The 20,144-nt window shown below is 44.4% G+C and overlaps 1 protein-coding gene across 2 annotated transcripts in view; it reads right to left on the bottom strand.

Moving 5' to 3' along the window:
• otud5 (OTU deubiquitinase 5) overlaps window positions 1–11,030 on the bottom strand; it is a 30,095-nt gene extending 19,065 nt beyond the window's left edge. The window contains exons 1-2 of one of the 2 annotated variants that reach the window (XM_023957059.1): window positions 10,180–11,030; window positions 2,744–2,834 (exon numbers count right to left, since the gene is read on the bottom strand). In XM_023957059.1, coding sequence (XP_023812827.1) covers window positions 2,744–2,834; window positions 10,180–10,767 — 679 coding nt within the window. In that variant the 5' untranslated portion in view covers window positions 10,768–11,030. Of the gene's footprint in view, window positions 1–2,743; window positions 2,838–10,179 lie in introns of both variants that reach the window. The other variant, XM_023957058.1, reaches the window with a different exon arrangement.
• Between the last annotated feature and the right edge of the window lie 9,114 nt (window positions 11,031–20,144).

The following is a 20,144-nucleotide window of genomic DNA, read 5'->3' as shown; positions in this document are numbered from 1 at the left end:
GTAACCATCGGGAAAAGAATTGAACTGGTCGATCTCACCTTGTAGTATCATGTAAACCAACAGCAGCCTTAGAATCAAGTTTGGGGTTCTGCAGACTTTGTGTCACTTTTGTGTTGGAGCTGCGTGTGAGCTTTAGTGATTTAAAAAAAGCAGACATCTAGATCTGTCTCTGTTAAAAAAGCTCAACAAGCTGCGCTTTGTTACAGAGCACAAAGGTCCAGGTGAGAGCCTGCGACCCATTTCCTGTCCCGCTCTTTTCACACGCACGCACAAACACACACACGCGCACACACACAGCTTCAGTGTGTCCTGAAACACACAGCAGACCAGTACTGCTGCATAAACAGGGAGCAGGTAACAAACACACACCGTCAAGCACACACACACAGACACAAACACACAACATTGTCTGTCAGGAGTGGGTCTGCTGAAGAACTCTGGACAGAATCTGTCAAACATTTGCTCCTCTGACTCCAGACAGCTTAGAAACACCACGTTTCTGCTTCCCGGCTGCTCTCACTGAGCCAACGACCACAACTACAACACTAGCAAGCAGCCAAACGCACTGTGCAGCGCTTTAATGTCAAAAGTTAGGAAGACGCTTAAGTGCAAACTGAAAACGTGAAGATCAAAACGTGAACATCACTACGCCGGAGGTGGAGTGTTGTGGATTCAAACCTGAAGATGGCGCTGTGGTCGATGGAGAGTAGAAGAATATATCAACCATCACCATGGGAGAGCTGAGACCAGCTTCAAAAAGTCTCGTGCTCTCACATCTTCTACAGTTGATCAAATTCAAATTAATTTTATTTCTAAAGCACCTTTCATGTAAAAAAAAAAAAACAGCTCAAGGTGCTGCACATAAAAACAAACAAGAATGCAAAAACGCAGATCCCCACTCATGCAATGCAATAGTTAAATAAGCCCCTCATAATAAAATACTCAAAAACTAACACGAGTAAAAGAGAAATGACTAAGAAAAAGACAAAAACGAGTCTAAAAAAATTAGCCTCAAGCGAGGCAGACATCATATTTTACAACAGCAAACGGTGAAATTCCGTTTCTGTTTCAGTGAACAGCATGCTGTGGAATCTGGAAGTGTTTCAGTGCTCTTTAAAGACAACACTTCAGATCCTCCAGAATCATCACTTCAACAGCAGGTTCAAGTCCAAGCTCCTCATGAAGCCGACATCTGAAGAGCAACACTGACCCCTGCTGGGGACCAGAAGAACTGCAGGAAGAGAACGTCTCAAAGGGCTGCCAGGCTTTGAAAACAACACCTGCTTTTTCTGTTGGAAGATTTGAAATATTACATTCTCATGGTATTTTATCAGGTCATGTTGTGAGGTACCACTGAATAACTGACTTTGTTAAACACTAAGGAGGTAATGAATCATTTAAATGACAATTTCATTCATATCAAAATATGTGGTTAGTGATCTGATTCATAGCTGAATTTGGTTTATTCTAACTATCCGATTTGATCTGATTCTCTGACCTAAAGTGGATCCAGATCATCTTTATCCCAAACTTTCAGCAGTGAGACTCAGACAGAAATTCGAGATTCTTGGATTTCTTCCAGATAGAGTGGAAATGAAATGTGTCCAGACAAACAAGTAAACTAGAATGAATGTCAAATCCATTCACATGTTAGTTTCCTAAAGTTCACCACTGTTGTTTTTCCACATCCAAAGAATCCAAAGGGAACATTCTTAGAACATTCTAGACACTGGATGGTCACATGACTTTATTCAGTCTTTCCACACATTGGACTGGAATGATGGACTGATCCGTGTTAATGACATCCGGTGTGTTGTCTGCTGTGATGCAATCAAGGCTCTTGCGGGGGGGGGGGCCTTCCCGGTGCGTAGAGCCGACCAAAAAAACAAGCGTCTTCCAAGCTTTCCGGTCTTGTGCCAGAAGCTCAGTATCCTTCATAGCAACCCCATAAGGTTTAACATCCCCTGCAATAACATCTGTCCACCGAGTACAGGGTTTGCCTCGAGGTCGTTTCCAGCCCACAGCCCTTGGGTTAAACTCCAAGATGGCCCGCGTCGGATGGTAAGAGGGAAAACGGAGAACATGGCCGAACCATCTGATGCGGCGTTGCGCGGCAAGGCAAGAGGCTTGGGGCTGGCAGGTTTGAGCTCTTAAGGCTTTGTTAGAGACACGTTGGGGCCACTTGATGTTCTCAATGGTCCTGAGAGCCCGGCTGTCGAAGCCATCTATTCTTGCGGCTAAGCTCTTATTTAAGGGCTATGTCTCAGAACCATAAAGCAGAATGGGAAGTACAGCTAGGTTGTAGATCCGGAGCTTTGTCTTGCGCGAGATGTTTTGATGACGCCACAGTGTTTTTTTGAGAGACTGCAGCGCTGATGCTGCCAGTGCCCTTCTGTGGGTGATCTCTGCTGTGCACTTGGTCCTTTAATGTTATAGTAAAGGTAAACCTACCGTACCTCAATCCAAATGGTATTTTCCAATATTACTTATAATCGATTCATTTATTTTGAAACCATTTTTAATGGTTTAGGTAGATTTGATTTGATTCCATTAACAACTCGGCTCAGACAGATCGAGCTGGTTGGATTGTGGAATATAAATGGATTCATTGATTAAGTCAATGAATCGTTATACCCCCACTAAAAACAGAAAACCCAGTCTGATACTGTTGAACTGGGAGGAGCATTTTGAAGGACCGGACTGTTAGACTGGAACCCGACCCGGGTCTGGGTTTGACACTCACCCACAGCTCTGAAGAGACACGCTCCATCTTCCTTCATCTTCTTGATGACAAATCCTTTCTTCTCCGTCAGAGCTTTTTCAAACCAGTGCTCCTGCTGAACACACAGACACACACAGAGACACACACATAAGGTAAGGTCAGGTGTTTGCATTAGTTGTTTTAACTGCAGCTGCCTTGCAGAGACCAGACAGCAGACAAAGACCCAGGAAACCAGCATCGTTGAGCTTTAATTAGCAAAGTGAATTCCAGGAATGCTGTTTTCCCGTGTAAACTTGAGCGCTGCAGGGTTCACCATCTATCCTAAAGGTTTCCTGATTTTCATTTCCCCAAAGTTTTTCCTGCGGATGTTAGTGAGCTAGCTCTTTTCCACTGAGTACTCTGAAGCAGCCTCGCGTGGATGACATTTCGTCTCCTGGTAGCTGCAGAGCCGCGGCCTGCAGCACTGAGGTGGACACAGGTGTCAACATCAGGCAGTCAGACAGCAGCTCTTCAGGTGACAAACAGAGGAAGTTAAGTCCCGTCTCTGATTCAAGAAGGCTGCTGGGAGAAGATCCCTTCAGAGACATAAAGATTCCAGTCACCCTCTTTGAGAGAGAAAAACAGCGTTTGTGTTCGACTTCGAGCTTCATCAAACATTTCCCATCATCCATCTGTTTACAGGCTCTACTGCTAGCTTACAGCCCCTCACAACCCCCAGCTAACATTAGCGGTGCAACAAAAACGGCAGCAATATCAGAGATATCCAGACGTACAGTTCAGATCGGGGGTGTCAAACATGCGGCCCCCAGATGTTTTAATCTGCTCCACTCATGAAAAGTAAATTTTATACGGATGTTTTAAAAAAAAAAAGCACATTTCTAGTCAATTCATGTGGTGACTTATGTTTTTTTAAAGAAATAGCCAAAATGTGCAATTCCATCACTAGGGGGAGCAAAGGAAAAGCAGAACAGGTAAAACAGCTCATCTCTGCACGTGCTAAAAGCCAAACCTAACAGCTCTGACTCTGGGAAAGATGCAGTTTGGTTCTCCTTAGATTCTCACTGCTGTTATGATGCTATGAGATGAGAGATGAGGTCTACGTGCTCAAAGAATAAAACATTCAGCACCACTATGAGACTCACCATAAAGAAAAGTTTCACCATTTGGAGTTAAGGAAAGAGAAGATTTACCAACTATTAGCTGGACTGATAAACAACAACCGTCTGCATTTACTGCAGCGTGACGTCAGTGATGGCGCAGTGACAGACACCTGATTGCAGACAAGTTGGAGCAAACATCCAAACCATTTTCAGATGGTGAACTTATGAAAAAATGACAAAGGCTGCAGAAGTCTTTTGCACCAAAAAGCAGTCGACCTTAACCAACATGAGTCTGTCAAGGATTACGATCAGATCCAACATCTCTGCAGAGACTTGGGCGCCAAATGAAGAAATCCAGTCCTTTAATGCATTTTCTGTCACTATTGATGAAAGCACCAACATCACAGATATGTACTGCTGTGCATATTTATTAAAGGTGTTGCAGAGACCATCACAGCAGAGTTTCTGGAGTTGATGGACACAACAACAGCTGATGACATAGTCAGCTCTCTAGGTACTGCACTGGATGATGTGGGAGTGAACTGGTCACTGATGTCAGTCTGGTCACTGTCCCATCAAAAATCAGGAAGAAGGCAGGTGATGCCACAAAATTCCGGCAGCAACCAGGAAAAGATTCTTGGACATTTCGTTGTGTTTTGTACGGTGGCCCAGAAGGGTCACAACACAACACAATAACTTACTACACAACACATTAAGGTGTTGTGTGGTAAGTTAATGTGTTGCGAGTTAATGTGTTGTGTGGTAAGTTAATGTGTTGTGTGGTAAGTTAATGTGTTGTGACCCTTCTGGGCCACCGTACTTTTGCACCCTTGAATGACAGTAAGTGCACAGGATCTGAATCCTGATATTTATGGTCTGGTGAAGTTTCAGGAGAGAAAGGAGGTTAACTCCAAATTCTTATGTTCACAAATGTTTGCAAGTTTAATTGAGTTCAATTGATTTGCACATTTACATTTTAGGAAGGGTGTTTAATTTTTTCGTAGCCCCTCTCGAGTTTATTGTCAGGATTGCTTCAGTGTCAGATGTAAAATATTCAGTCTGTATAAAATTGAATAAAGAATTTCTTTTAAGTGAAATGCATTTTATTTTACATGCATTGGCCTCTGTGAATGAATGTGTCATAATAGTTTCTTAGGCTGCCATGTCGGTTGAGGCATTTTTCAACTGAGTAAAAAAAAAAAAACTAAGCTGTTATTTTGCTTTATGTTACGGTCCGGCCCACTTGAGATCAGACGGATTAAATGTGGCCCCTGAACCAAAATGAGTTTGACACCCCCAGTTTAGATCCAGACGAGGAAAACAAAGACGTTCATGGATGCATCAGAATGGAGCGGAGCAGGGAGCTGATGACCCACAGACTGTCGTCTGGATTTAACACATACGGGCTCAATCTGAATCTTCTTCATAAATCTCCATCATGAGAAAAATGCCACAAGAACAAGTTAAAAACACAGGAAACACCATTTTTACTGGAGTGAGTCTCTAAACAGGACTTTACGAGACTCCAGAGTTAAATAAGCGACACCCTAAATGCTTCTCCACCGCCACTGCACCCTGTGTGCAGATCACCGCTGAAGGTTGTCTGCTCAGGTAAACACAGACGCTGCAGGAGCCCGACTTCATGAGCTAAGGAAGGTTTGGGAGAATACAACCACCAGGCCAGCACATGGGGAGGGGGTCATGCACTGCACAGCTTCATACACAAAGATGCCTTCATAATGTCAGCATGTCATTTGTTTACAGCCATTAGCATCTTCACAAATCTGGAGACTGATGTCAGGAGACAGTCTGGGTCTCTGTGACCCACAGAGGCACCATCGACCCGAGTATCTGCGGTTCAAGCAGGACTCATCGCTGCAGCTCCAGTCCAGAAAAATACTCATTCGTCAAATTTCCATTTAAACCACATATACAGTATTCATGCAGCATCTCAGAGTCAAAGACAAATGAAAAACACTCGCGTTATCAGAAAGGAAGATCAGAGGAGGCTGCAGAAGACACTGCAGCTTAAAACAAGTAAAAACAGTAAACACAGAAAAATAAAACTGCCGTTAAAATCTGGTACAGCAAATCCGTCTACCAGCCAGCTGCCCGAACGCCGGCATGACAGGCAGAAGAGCTTCACGGCGGGCCGGAGCCTGTAGGAGCTATGACCGGTATGGGAGGCAGCAAGCTTGGGCATCCTAAATCTTATGATGTTTTTCTTATATTCATTGAGACAATAATAATTTGATCATTCTTGTTTTTATTTTTCCCGTCTTGAACGAATGTGGGTCACAGAGACACGGCGGTAGGAAGGATGGAGGGCATATGTGAATGAACCCAGACATGGAGACGTGATTACCGATACTTTTGTAGAGCTTTTTAAAATAAATAAATCTGATCCCTAAACGTCCTCCATGTCTTCCATCCAATGTAATGAGACACACACAGACAGAACTGTAAAAAGTATCTGCTGTAAATCCAAGTATCACTAACATCCATGTTTATGAATGACTTATGACGTGAATAATTATTTCGTTCACACAAATTAATTATTGCGTGGGAACGGAATATTATTTTGTGGGAACGAGATATGTATTATTTTACCAATGTCAGGTCACGGGCTCCGTACAAAAGGGCTAAATGATGACATGTAGACAGGCGATGGTGACGAGGACATTAACTAAACGCATCGTGTCTGTGACTCGGACCCTTTTGGCTTTCTGCTTTGATTTGCAGCTCATCTTATAGTTTTCATGAATAGATGCAGTTAGAGCCCAGCCTGTTCGGAGTGCTTTGCTTTTGTAGATGAAAAATTTAAACCAAAACACTGATGGGGGAAAATTGGAACGAAAAAACACCAATGATTTTTTTAAATATACAAAAAAATTGGAACGAATACCACTTCTTTGTTTTCATTTTTATTACATTTTTTTAATGCAATACGCTTCCATAAAAATGAGTTTAAAGCCACAGGCCCACATCCGGTTTTTGCTCTGACCCTGCTGTGAGCATACCTGAACCAGAGCATCTGAGGCTCTGGGGGGTTCATAAGAGAAAAGCAATTCTTGTCAACAGGAAGGCCCAAGACCATCCAAACATTTCTAAACCAATGAAAGGACCTTCAAACAGATCCAGGAGCCGATTGGGAGTCAGCGCAGACACTTCACAGCCAGCGCTGGTCCTGTCCAAATGACAAGTCGTAGTTTGGTTTAATTGAGACTAGAAAACAATCAACCCTGTATGTAATAAATGTATACCATAATGTCTCTGCACTGACCCTGGAGACAACAGAGATTTGTTGTTTATGTGAGCTTCAAGCTAAGATCTGCATCAGCATCACCCTGAACCTCCTGATTTTGTCTCTTAGAGACCCACTCCAATGAAAATGGTGGTTTTGCTGTTTTAACATGTTCTTCTAACATTTTTCTCATGATAAAGGACACATATGAAATACTGTATTTCTAAGCATTTATTCAATTGTGAATCAGGAGGGGTGGTGCAGTGGTTAGCGCCCTCGCCTCAACCACTACACCAGGTCCTGGCTCAAATCTTAGCTGGGACCTTTGTGTGCTTTTGTGGCTTTTCTGGCTTCCTCCCACAGTCCAAAAACATGCTTCATGGGTTAACTGGTTACTCCCTAAATGTGCACGTGGGTGTGTGTGGGAGTGTGCCCTGCGACAGATGAGCAACCAGCTGAAAGGGATATAGCAGCCTAAGGCGATGGATGGACCGGGATCAGACAAAAAGGTCCATTTATATCTGCATATATATATAACTGCACTGCTCGCCATTTTTGTTGCACTGGTAGTGTTAGCCTGGGGGTTGAGGGGCTGTAAGTTAGCTGGAGAGCCCGTAAACAGATGGATGATGGGAAGTGGGAGCGTGGCTGTTCCGCACCAACGGTTCCCACCTGCAACTCGGGGGTGATTTTCTAATCAACTGCTGTCGTATGTCCTAGAAAACAACACGGGTTATTTGATTTTGGCAACCAAAAAAAGGTCAAATCACAGTTAAAAGACCACTGGGAACACTTTGAAAGTAGATCTATAGATCAGTGATGAAAGTCAGGCAAGGAAAAAATCCCTGAACTTTTCTTTGAGCGATATGGCGGGCACAGAGCGAAATTTTGGAAAAATACGTGGTCTTAGATGCATTCTGGTGCATTCTGGCAACTAGTTATTCACTTCTTTATCAAGAAACTAAGACTAATTGGAGCATCATGATTTGTCATTCAAACCCCTAGTTTGACTCTCCATTAAGGACTTGCTGGTCCTAAAAAAGAATTTGGAAAATTGCTCAAAGTAACACAATCCTACAATCTACGCTTTTCCTTAAAGCTGCAAAACATACAATTGCTAAAATATAGTAACATCAAAGCCCCAAATGGCAAAAATAACACCAGTAACTATTATATTCTATGAAAATACCTCAGTTATTTATACATTATTTCTGCTTTAGAAATGACTGATGTACAACATCCACTTGCACTGTTTTCTCAAACTATAACTACATCAAAATATGGGATCTGCTTTAAACTATAATTCTATAACATAATACATCAATTCTTTAACACCAATACTAAGTAATCTGGGAAATATCAAAACAAACATACAAACTAAACATTGTAAACATTATTTTTTAAGGGAGTGCGGGTCCAAACCATCAAATACTTATAATTAATGTTAACTATACTGAACTAAATCATGGTAATTAGGAAATACAAATAAATTAGATAAAGAAATGTATTCAAAATAAAAACTGAAACTCAAAACTAAAATTGAAATTATTTCAAAATGTGGTTTTGAGATTATTTTACACAAAAAAGTATTTGACCTACACTACCTTAAAAATCTTTTTTTTCCAGCCAAGACCACTTCAATTTGTTTTTTATCGTCTTCTCACAACTGAGGTCGTGACCACGCTCAATAATGACGATGCCTGCCATTATTTTAACAGAAATTTGATCGCAAACTCTTCAGATGTGTTTGTGAAAATTTAGCGTGGGTCCGCCAGTTTTGGTCTCTAGGGAAGCGAGTCACGCTGACCACGTGGTGCAGACAGAGCCAATCAGACCCGTCGACGCATCCGAAAGCAACTAAAACGTCCCGTCATTGGTCAATTAGGCCGGGAAGACGAAAGATGGCCACGACCATAGAGGAAGCGATCTGCGGAGAAATATAGAAAATAAAGCTAAAATTAGCTGATTTCAGACCATTTTCTAATCCGGAAAGCGATTTGTCCGTAGAGATCAGGTCTTTATTTCCCGGAAAGTACGTTCGGTTTGCTCAAAAACCCGGATTTCCGGGAATTCCCGGAAGACTTTCATCACTGATAGATGAAGGGTTTGTTTTTTTAACGTGATAGTTTTAACTTTAATTTAATTTAAATTTCATTTTGAGTATAAAAAATAGAACTGTAATAACATAGCCACATTTGTTTCATCTTTTTATATTTTTCTTGCATACTTTCTGCACTTTTTTGTTTTGTCCTGATAGTTTCTGAGATTGTGGTTGATGTTTATACTTTAGTTGGTAATCTGTTCAGCTGCTGTTAAAGGGAAGACTCAATTGGAGCAGCAGGCTGACACTTAAGAGTTATTGTTTTAATAAATGACTTTTTTTTAGAGAAACTAGGATGTCTTGAGATGTTTTTTCCATAGTCAAAAGGAGGAGAGGCTGCCATAAGAGTGGTTAGCACAGGGAACACTGAAAATAGATCTAAAGATGATGGGAGAGGGATTTTAACGTTATACGGCCACTGAGCTGCTTGGTTCTGATCCTCTGAGCCTCAGGACCAACACTTAAAACTTCCGTTCGGTGCTGGTTGAGATTCAGGAAGTTCCCTGCCATCCATCAGTGGGTTCCACTAGATCAGGAGACCCAGCAGCATAATGCTGCCTGTGGTCTGATGGCAGCATATAGAGATGGAGGTGAGACCCAGGTCAGAGCCCTGAGGCGCCCCACATATCAACCTGTGCCTTTGGGGTGAATAAAGACATTAAGGTTTTTATCCTTTATCCCAACAAACGTATCCATTTATGAGTTGAGGAGCAAGTTTGAATCAAGAGCACAGCTGTGTGGCAGCTGCTCTCAGAAACATCTGCCAATCAAACACCTGGTTAATGATCCCCTTCCAACCGCAGGTTGATGGAGGTGGAACGCGTTGCTATGGTAACTTGATGCCCCTGTAAAGTGTTGATACTTTAGCCTGAACAATGTGATATTTGCACGGTGGTGATGTGAACAACCCTGTTCCCTTCTAACACAATAAACGCTTTTCCAGACCTGAGCGCTTCCAGAATTCCCGCTGGAGCCGCGTTAGCATCCCGTTAGCATCGCTGCTAGCTCCTACCTGCTCCACGGTGGCCGGGTCCAGGGACTGCAGCCGCGCCGCGTTCTCATACTCGTCCTCGCTGTTGTTTCCAGCTCCGTCCTCTGTGTCCTGGCTAGACCCAACGCTTCCTGGTCCGGTCACCCCGGGCTGGCCTCCCCCAGCCAGAGCCGCTACCACTCCGCCGGAGCAGGTGCCTGCCTGCCGCCGCCGCTTGCTGAGCCCAGGCCCGGAGCAGCAGCTCCCCATTCCTCCACCGCAACCGACGACGCCAGCTGACACGACGAGCTCACCACGGGAGCCGGCCACCATTCCGCCGCTGCCGTCCCGGCCATCGCCCGGCCCTACAGGAGAAACAGAACCGACGGGCGGCGGAGAGGCCTGCTGCGGCCGGGAGCTCGCTTCGATGCTCCGCCTGTCGTCCCTAGAGGACTGCGGAGCGCCCTGGTATGACCACGGCGGAGGTGAAGCCCTGGGTCGGGCGCCGGTTCGCCCCGCGTGCGAGTGCGGATGTTGATGAGGGTCGGAGCCGCTTCGCCGGTCGCTGTCATCGGCGTGGTCCGGGACGCCAACCCCGGAGCTGGGCTTCTTCTTCGGTAGAATTGTCATGGTGGAGTGAGCGTGAAGGCAGCAGGGAGGGGGTCAGAGCTGCGAGTCCTCCCGTTTTCAGTTCAAAGTGTCGGCCTGCTCGCCCTCTGAACCGGCCGTTAGGCTGCAGTCTGTCAGCTAAGAGCCTTAGCGAACCGAAACGAGCCAAAGAAGCGGCCGCTGGGCTTTATTCGACGGCGAGTTCAACAAAAACAAATCGTGTCTCTTCCCGTTCTCCAAAACATCAACACAGCCTGACGGCGCCGCGACGTCACTTCCTGGTTGCGAGGGCACTTTCGACGTCACGTGGTCATAAAACCCCGTTTACACGGAGAGAACAAATTCATCTAGATATTATCTTTCACATCAAAACATAAATTCTCATTAGTATCAGATATGTACCCTCACTTAAACATTGTTGTCTCATAACCTTTTAATTTTACCTAAAATTGTAGGGTAATTTGTTCTTTTAATGGGTTGAAAGTTATAGTTTTCACTTTAATTTAGTAAAAAAAATAGAACTGTTATGTCATAGCTACATTTTTTTCATATTTTCTTGCATAGTTTCTGCACTTTTTTGTTTTTTCCAGATAGTTTCTGAGATTGTGGTTGATTTTTATACTTTTAGATAGAACTCCGTTCCCATCAGCTGCTGTTAAAGGGAATATTTAATTGGAGCAGCAGACCGACACTTATGAGTTATTGTTGTAATTATCACTTTTCTTAAGAGAAACTTGGATGTCTTGAGATGTTTTTTTCATAGTCAAAAGGGGGAGAGGCTGCCATGTGAGCGGTCAAGGGTCAGTGGGGGGGGGGGGGGGGGGTATGTCCCCTCCCAGTGTTCAGCAGAGATGATGTAAGATGAGTCAGTCCAAGTGTGTCTTGTTTCATGGCTGCTTCATTGAGGTGGACTACTGCAGCTGTCATCACACGTCTTTGTGGTGACTGTCTCTGAACATGGAGATCAGACAGATCATTCAGCTGAAGAAGAGATCTAGACTAGAAATAGGATTCTGGAGGCAGCCAGCTTGACTGTTAGAGGCAATGAATTGTGGAGAAGGACATTAAGCAAACATGAGAACACCACGTTTGCTGCACGGTGGCACAGCCCCCAGTGGTAAGTGCCCTCTGGGGGAACCAAAACACCAAAGGGGGACCTTTCTGTGTGGAGTTTGCATGTTCTCCCCGTGCATGCGTGGGTTTTCTCCGGGGACTCCGACTTCCTCCCACCGTCCTAAAACGTGCTTCATAGGTTCATTGGTCACTCTAAATTGTCCCTAGGTCTGAATGTGAGAGTGTGTGGGTGTGTGATTGTGGACACTCTACCCTGCAACAGACTGGCGACCTGTCCAGGGTGCCCCTTGCCTTCACCCACAATTAGCCGGGATACGCTCCAGCAGCCCCGTGACCCCGAAAGGGAATAAACAGAAAAAAAGGAAACATTGAGTCTTTGAATTGACTAAAATTAAGCCAGTTTATGCAACACAATTTATTCATATTTTCTCTGTTAACATAATTTAAACAAGTAAATACTATGTGATGAAATAAATTGTTAAATATGCTTGTTTGTATCATGTTACTGAAAGTGATTCAATCCAAAAAGAACATTTGATGTAATTAGTCTCCCTCAAAATGAAATCCATTCAAAACGCAAAGGAACTGGCCAAAATCCAGCAGAATAAGAGATATCTGTGGAACGGGAAGTTCGGCAGGCCTGAGTTGTGTCAGAATTCCCGCCATAACCCTCTAACTACTAAAAGACAACATAGTGCGGGACTATGTAATGCCCTGAATTTTAAAAGCAATTCGGACTCCACGCTCACAGCTTTTTTTTTTAAACGCCGGATATGAAGTCGTCGATTTCACAAAGTAAAATCTAATTCATATGAGCGTTTTGGGACGATTATTAATAAATCCACTGTCTTCTGAAGATAAAAACGTTGATGGTTTATTTAAAAAAACATTTAAATGCCTTTTTCTGGCAAAAATTGTTTAGGCAAAAAGCATTGTGGTCTATATTCGCCGATCTAGTGAGCATCGATGCACACTGGTTTTTCGCAGAGACTTCTGGGAAATTTCCAGGGCACTGGATTTTAGAATTATAGATTCATACAGCTCTAGAAAATGGTGAACGCGCTATTTAGTGCACTATACAGGGGTTAGGGCGGGAATCGGACATAGCCCTAGTCCTAGTGTCTCTTCAGTGGCCCTAAACAAGACCTAAAAAGTGAAAGGTAAGTTTACCTTTCATGTTAACTGAAATGAAAGGTAAACGTATTGGCGGTCAGGAGCTACACAGAGCCTGTGATGGGCGTGAATTTGGGGCCGCAGGGCACGCTCTCAGGAGTGTTTGCGCTCATCCTAACAGCCAGCCTGCTTCTGCAGACCGGGGTCAGTGTTCTCACATATCCCTTCATGCTGTTCGCAGATGTGATAGCCTTCATCAACCGTGGGTCAGGGCTTGAAACGACCTGGGGGGTCTTGGCTGCAGGCGGGGCCCTACTCTCTGACGGTTCTGCCGTGTGGTCAGTCTGGCTGCAGGCCTTCTTCCTCGCTCTCCTGATTTCAGATCCCGGCTCCACTGCTGGAATCATCTGAATCAGACGATAGCTTTTTGGTTGCTGAGAGTTCTGTGCCCCCACCTCAGGGTCAGCTCAAGGGATCCAGCTTCTTCTTCCGTTGGGTGCCTGTGACCTCCACAGAGGACTGACATCCTCACTTCGCCTGTTATCCAGATGCAGCAACATTCACATTCAGGAGCTACAGTTCAGGAGTCTGAGACTGACCTCTCAAGCCGTCTTCACTCGGAGCTGGAAGCCATATTTGGTTCATTTCTGTCGGGCGACCTATTGGGAGGACAGGTGGAGGATTCCTGTGATCCACCCAAACCGTCAGCAGAAGTAGGGGTTTGGGTGGTGGGACCTCAGATGTCTGCTGAGTGTTGGGGTGGCTGTGAATGGAGCTGCTGCTCTGCAGCAGTGGAGAGGGGAGGGGCACAGGTGTGTGGCTCACAGGAAACCGCCATGAAAAAATGTTCTGAGGTTTTTGTTCAAATATTGAGTTAGTTATTGATCTTTTGATGCGTCATTAATCAGCAGTGAATCATTAGTAACCCTGTGGTTAGGGGTTAAAAAAGAATACTACCAACGTATTCCCTGCGTGTCGTAAAAGGCGACTAAAAGGGACGGAGCGAGAGGACTGGGAATCCTCTCCCCTGTAACTATATTCCTAAATACGGACAGGGCAGAGTTGGGAAGGGGAGGTTACCTCCCTAAACCCTTAAGATTGGGTCCTTGAATGTGCGGGGGTGTAGTACGGATGGAAGCAAAAGAGATCTGATTGGAATGATGTTTGGAAGGAGGGGAATGAGCGTGTCAGCACTGAGCGAGATAAAGATGAAAGGGAAGGGTGAGTGTGTGTTTGGAAGTGTGAGTGGGAGAATCTCTGGTGTAGAGAGCGGGAGAGCAAGAGAAGGTGTGGCTTTGCTGGTGAGCTGTGAGGTGAGACGATGTGTGGTTGAATGGAAGGAGGTTTCACCAAGACTGATGTGTTGAAAGTGAAATTTCTGAAGGAGTTGTGGGCGTTCGTGAGTGCATATGGCCCTGGCAGTGAGAGGACAGAGCGACCTTCTGGAACGACTTGGATGAGTGCTTGCAAGGATTTGGAGCAAATGTGAATGTAGTGCTGATGGGAGATCTGAGTGCTAGAGTGGGTGATGAGAAAATTGAGGGTGTTGTTGGCGTGCATGGTGTTCCTGGAAAGAATGATAATGTGAGAGACTGATAGGAATGTGCACTGAAAGAGAGATGGTGATTGGGAATTCATGGTTCAGAAAGAAAGAGATCCATAAGTATACGTGGGTGAGGCAGAGTTGTGGAAGAGTGATTGATAAAGCACTGATGGATTATGTGGTGGTTTCAAAGGTTCCATGTAGTAGATTGCTGGATGTAAGTGTGAGGAGGGGAGAGAGTGGAGGTATGTTTGATCACTATTTGGTGGAAGCAAGGTTGCGTGTGGGTATGCCATGGGTGAGATCGAGAAAGAGTGGGGATGCAAGAGAAGTTCTGAGAATGAGGGTTTTGAAGAATAGAGAGAAAATGTGTGAGTATCAGAAAGAATTAGGTGGCAAGTAGTAGTAGTAGTAGGTTGGCTGTAGCTGAGAAGAGATGTGTGTACGAAGTATGGCTGCAGAGAAAGGACAGGGAGTCATAGGAGTGTTATAAGGAGAAGAAAAGGGATGCTAAGAGAGCTGTGCGTGAGGCAAGAGTGGCTGCGGACGAAAGGTGGGGCAGACAGATGACTGATAATTTTCGAGAGAACAATAAAATGTTTTGGAAGGAGGTGAAAAAGGTGCGAAAGGGAGTGTCGGGGAGGGAGGAGAAAGTGAAAACAGAGGATGGAAGGATGTTGAATGAGGGAAATGCAGTAAGAAAAAGGTGGGCGGAGTATTTTGAGAGGCTGCTGAACGTGGAGGAAGATGCTGTGATTGGGATGGATGGAAGGGAAAGTAGACTGAATGTATTGGGAGAGTTGAATGAAGCGTTGATCAGGGGAGAGGAAGTTGAGCAAGCTGTGGGAAAGTTGAAAGTAGGAAAGGCTGCAGGTGTGGATGGGTGTACTATGGAATGCCTGAAGTGTGGTGGAGCGATCGTGATTAAGTGGTTAGTGAGATTGTTGAATATGTGTTTTGTAAGTGGGCAGGTGCCGCTTGATTGGATGAGTGCGTGTGTGGTTCCCCTGTACAAGGGAAAGGGTGATAAGTATGAATGTGGTAGTTTTAGGGGTATTAGTCTGTTGAGTGTTGTATGCAAAGTGTATGCGAGAGTGCTGATTAAGAGGGTAGTGGAGGGGACTGAGCGTATGATTGGTGAAGAGCAGTGTGGTTTTAGGAGAGGTGGAGGGTGTGTGGATCAGGTGTTTGTTGTGAGACAGGTGTGTGAAAAGTTTTTGGCTAAGGGGAGGGAGGTGTTTTGGGCATTCATGGATTTAGAGAAGGGGTATGACAGGATTGATAGAGAGGCGTTGTGGGTTGTGTAGAGTATGTATGGTATTGATGGTAGATTGTTGGAAGGTGTGAAGAGTTTCTATAGAAACAGTAGAGCGTGTGTGAGAGTGGGAAACAGCATGAGTGAGTGGTTTCCTGTGAGGGTTGCTCTGCGTCAGGGATGCGTGATGTCTCCATGGTTGTTTAACGTGTATATGGATGGTGTGGTAAAAGAGGTGAATGAAAGGGTGTTAGGTACGGGTGTGAGAATGGTGAATACTGACAGCAGCGAATGGAGTGTAAGTCAGTTGCTGTTTGCAGATGTTACTGCACTAGTGGCTGACTCAGAAGAGAGCTTGGCTCGTCTGGTTGAGGAGTTTGGAAGGGTGTGCGACAGAAGGAAGTTGAGAGTGAATTTGGAAAAGAGTAAGGTGATGAGGTGTACAAGGTTAAAGGGTGAATGTAGATTGAATGTGGCATTAAATGGGGAGTTGTTGGAAGATGAAGAGTGTTTTCAGCATTTGGGGTCATGTGTCTGTGTGGATGGTGGAATAGGGGGAGAGGTAGAGTTTAGAATGAACGAAGTACGAAAGATATGGGGGGGAATGAAGAGAGTGTTTGAATGTAGGTCACTGGGAAAGGATGCGAAAAGGAGATTGTATGTGTGGTGTGACGCGTATGGATCGTCTGAGAAATGAAGTCATCCGAGAGAGAACTGGTGTGATGCGAGAGTTGGCTTATAGAGCAGAGCAAAAGGCACTGGGATGGTTTGGCCATGTTGAAAGAATGGAAAGGGAGCGTTTGGTGAAAAAGGTATACGAATTTGATGTGAGTGGAGTGAGAATGAGAGGAAGACCGCGAATGGGATGGACAGAGGGTGCAAAAAGAGCGCTAAATGCAAGAGGGATGACTGTGGTGCAGGGGAGAGAGGCTGCTCAGGACAGGAATGGGTGGAGGGATTTTGTGTATGAATGAATGGATGGTGTGGTAGAGGTCTGGTCTTGGGATGAAGCGGCAAGGGGAAACCAGCCTTGGCTGAGGCCCTGCTGTGGAGGTGCCCACACTGGAATGTGCAGCTGACCCTGGTGCAGTGTGGTGTGGCTTAGACCAGGCCTTGGACCAGTCACATACACACGCGCGCGAACACACGCACACACTGAAGGAGGAGGGTTTGGGGAAGAGAAGGAGGGCAGTAAGAATGGGTGCCCTGTCTAGGCTACCCCACTTTGGTGGGACACAGCCTGGGTATATAGATATAGATAGATAGAATCATTAGACTGTAACCAATCAGTTTAGCTTTTATTAGTCTTATCTGCTGTTTTCCACTTTTTAAAAATGATTTTATTCATACAGAGTATTTATTTTATTTATTTACTTGCCAGTTTTGAAAGCGTTTGTTTTTATGTAAGAATGATAAAAGCCCCGCGTTTCCATAATCTGTTCTCTTCTGGGCTGCTCAGTGGTGCAGTGGTAAGCACTCTTACATCACAGCAAGAAGGCCCCTGGTTCAAGTCCTGGCTGGGGGAGCTGGACCAGAACATCAATGGGGGACCTTTCTGTGTGGAGTGCATGTTCTCCCTGTGCATGCGTGGGTTTTCTCTGGGGCTACCTCCCACCGTCTAAAACCATGCTTAGGTTAATTGGTCACTAAATTGTCCATAGATGTGAGTGTGATTGTGACCCTGTGACAAACGGGTGACCTGTCCAGGATGATTAGAGAACTTTATTTATTCCACGATGGGGAAATTAAATAAAACAGAACATCTGCTTAAAAACTGCTTTTTTAACAAAGTAAATAAGCTCATTGACAAAAATAAACAAGTAAAAATACACACCAAGAAACAACCGTTAAAGAACAAAAAACAACTGAAAACAACAACTGCAGGAATGAGAAAATAAATAAATGAGTGAATGGAAAAAACACCCCTGGGACTGTAGAGTGTCACTGTAACACGGTGTTGTACAGTCTGATGGCTGTGGGGAGGAATGACCGGTGGTAGCTCCTTCGAGAAACACCATCGCGGGCCGAGTGAAGGAACTAGCAGAAAATCTTAAAACACAGCTGGCCAGAGACACATGCAGCTACAGAGAACATGGACACAGCGCAGTTATCAGTTTTTATTAGAGGCGTAAAGTCGGACCTCTCTATCACGAGGAGCTGTTGGATGTGGCTGCAATGCACGGGACAACGACGGGACCGGACATTGGTGATGCGGTTGAAAGTCTGTGAGTAAAAATGCATTGCCTTGGGAAAACTTGGTGGGATTAACTGCAAGCGGTGCACCGACAATGTGTGAAGGAAAAGTGGGCTTGGTTGCATTGTATGGTATATTGCACATGGTATAGTGAAATGTACCATGTGCAATGGTGGACATAAGCTTTGATCCAGCTTTCTGGTTGCAATGCTCATCCTTTCATGTATAAAAGTCAGACTATTTTGCAGAGCACCGTAGGGAATCGAACCCTAACCTGCGAAAGCAGGCATACCATTATCAGTCTCTTTATTTTTTGACCAAACATGAAAGGAACCTTTTGAGTTGGTGGTGAATTTTGTTTAGGACATGGAAACTGGATCTTTGCTGTTTCTGTTTTTCTGAGGATCTTTTGAATCGCCCTTGGTCCTGCCTGAAGTCTCCCAGGAGCAACACAGTCATGATGACAACATTGCTCCAGGGGGTACATTCAGGCACTCAAACCCCTCCACCACTATAAGGTGGCGATTCAGGGAGGGGAAATTTTGTTTGTTAGCCAATTACTAATAATTTGGGTGGGAAAACTAAAGTTCTCAGAGGAAACCCACAGGCCTGCTCAACCTCTTTTAATTTGTTACCAATAATTTGGGTGACTGATTTTTTTTGTCTGTAGATAAATTTAGTTTGTCAACACAAGTGAATTTGGATAAGTGGGGGGAACCGAAGTCCTCAGAGAAAACCCACACAGACACGGGTCTGTCAGATAATAAGGTCGACCCAACAACCAACGTGCCGCCCTGTTTTTTTAAAGCGCCAATTATATATTCACAGCCAAAATCTCTGTGTTCTTAGCTTCTGAAATCCTTAATCTAACCCAATGTTTAGTGTGGTGACATGTATCTGTACCTGCCAAGTGATTCAGTAGTTTATGTCAGGTCAGATAATGCTTTGAGGACTTTGAAAGATCCACACCATCTATTCAAGTGAATTTGGATAAGTGGGGGGAACCGAAGTCCTCAGAGAAAACCCACACAGACACGGGTCTGTCAGATAATAAGGTCGACCCAACAACCAACGTGCCGCCCTGTTTTTTTAAAGCGCCAATTATATATTCACAGCCAAAATCTCTGTGTTCTTAGCTTCTGAAATCCTTAATCTAACCCAATGTTTAGTGTGGTGACATGTATCTGTACCTGCCAAGTGATTCAGTAGTTTATGTCAGGTCAGATAATGCTTTGAGGACTTTGAAAGATCCACACCATCTATTCAAGTGAATTTGGATAAGTGGGGGGAAACAGAAGCCCTTTGAGAAAACCCACACAGACACGGGTCTGTCAGGTCATAATGTTGACCCAACAAACCAACGTGCCGCCCTGTTTCTTTTAACCCCCCCTATAGTGAACAGTCTTTCTTTTTTCCCCCCTTTTTTAGTTCTTTTTCTCACAATTGTAAAGAACTTTGTCTTTGTGTGTTTTATCATCTATAATAATCTAAAAAATGATCCAGAGGACCAGGATTAAGGAGGCCTGATTTACAGTATTTTCAAAATACACCAATTGTTGGGTTGTAACCATGGCAACCCAATTATTTACAGCTGAATGACCTCCATACAATTCAACCCCAATCCCCTGTAACAATGACAACCCAACCGTTTACAGCTGAATGACCTACAGTCATTTCCACTCTAACCCCCCGTAACCATGACAACCCAACCATTTACAGCTGAATGACATCCAGTCATTTCAACCCTAACCCCCTGTAACCATGACAACCCAACCATTTACAGCTGAATGACCTACAGTCATTTCAACTCTAACTAACCCCCTGTAACCATAACAACCCAACCATTTACAGCTGAATGACCTACAGTCTTTCAACTCTAACCCCCCATAACACAACCCAATTATTCACAGCTGAACCCATCCAGTTGTTTGGTGAGCTCAGTTACTTGCTCTTGAAGCCTTTTTGTTTCCTTTTCCTGCAGCTTCAACTTGGTTTTCAGGTCCAGATTGGAAATCACCAACTCATCAAGTTGTGAATTGAGATTTTTTAAGTCTTCAACTTCCCCAAAGTCATCGAGCTCATTCAAACACAGAATTTTCTGTCCTTTCTTGAGTTTGGATTGAGTAGGTTGAACTTCTTTGGTAAATTCAACCTCATGACTCTGGAAATCACCAATGACCTGTTTATGTTTGGAGATTTCCTTCTCCAAAACCTGCCCA

Source organism: Oryzias latipes, chromosome 7 (genome assembly GCF_002234675.1).
Source record: "Oryzias latipes chromosome 7, ASM223467v1".
NCBI lineage: Eukaryota > Metazoa > Chordata > Actinopteri > Beloniformes > Adrianichthyidae > Oryzias > Oryzias latipes.
Note: the sequence above shows the minus strand (reverse complement) of the source record. Positions and strands in the feature narration are given on the sequence as shown.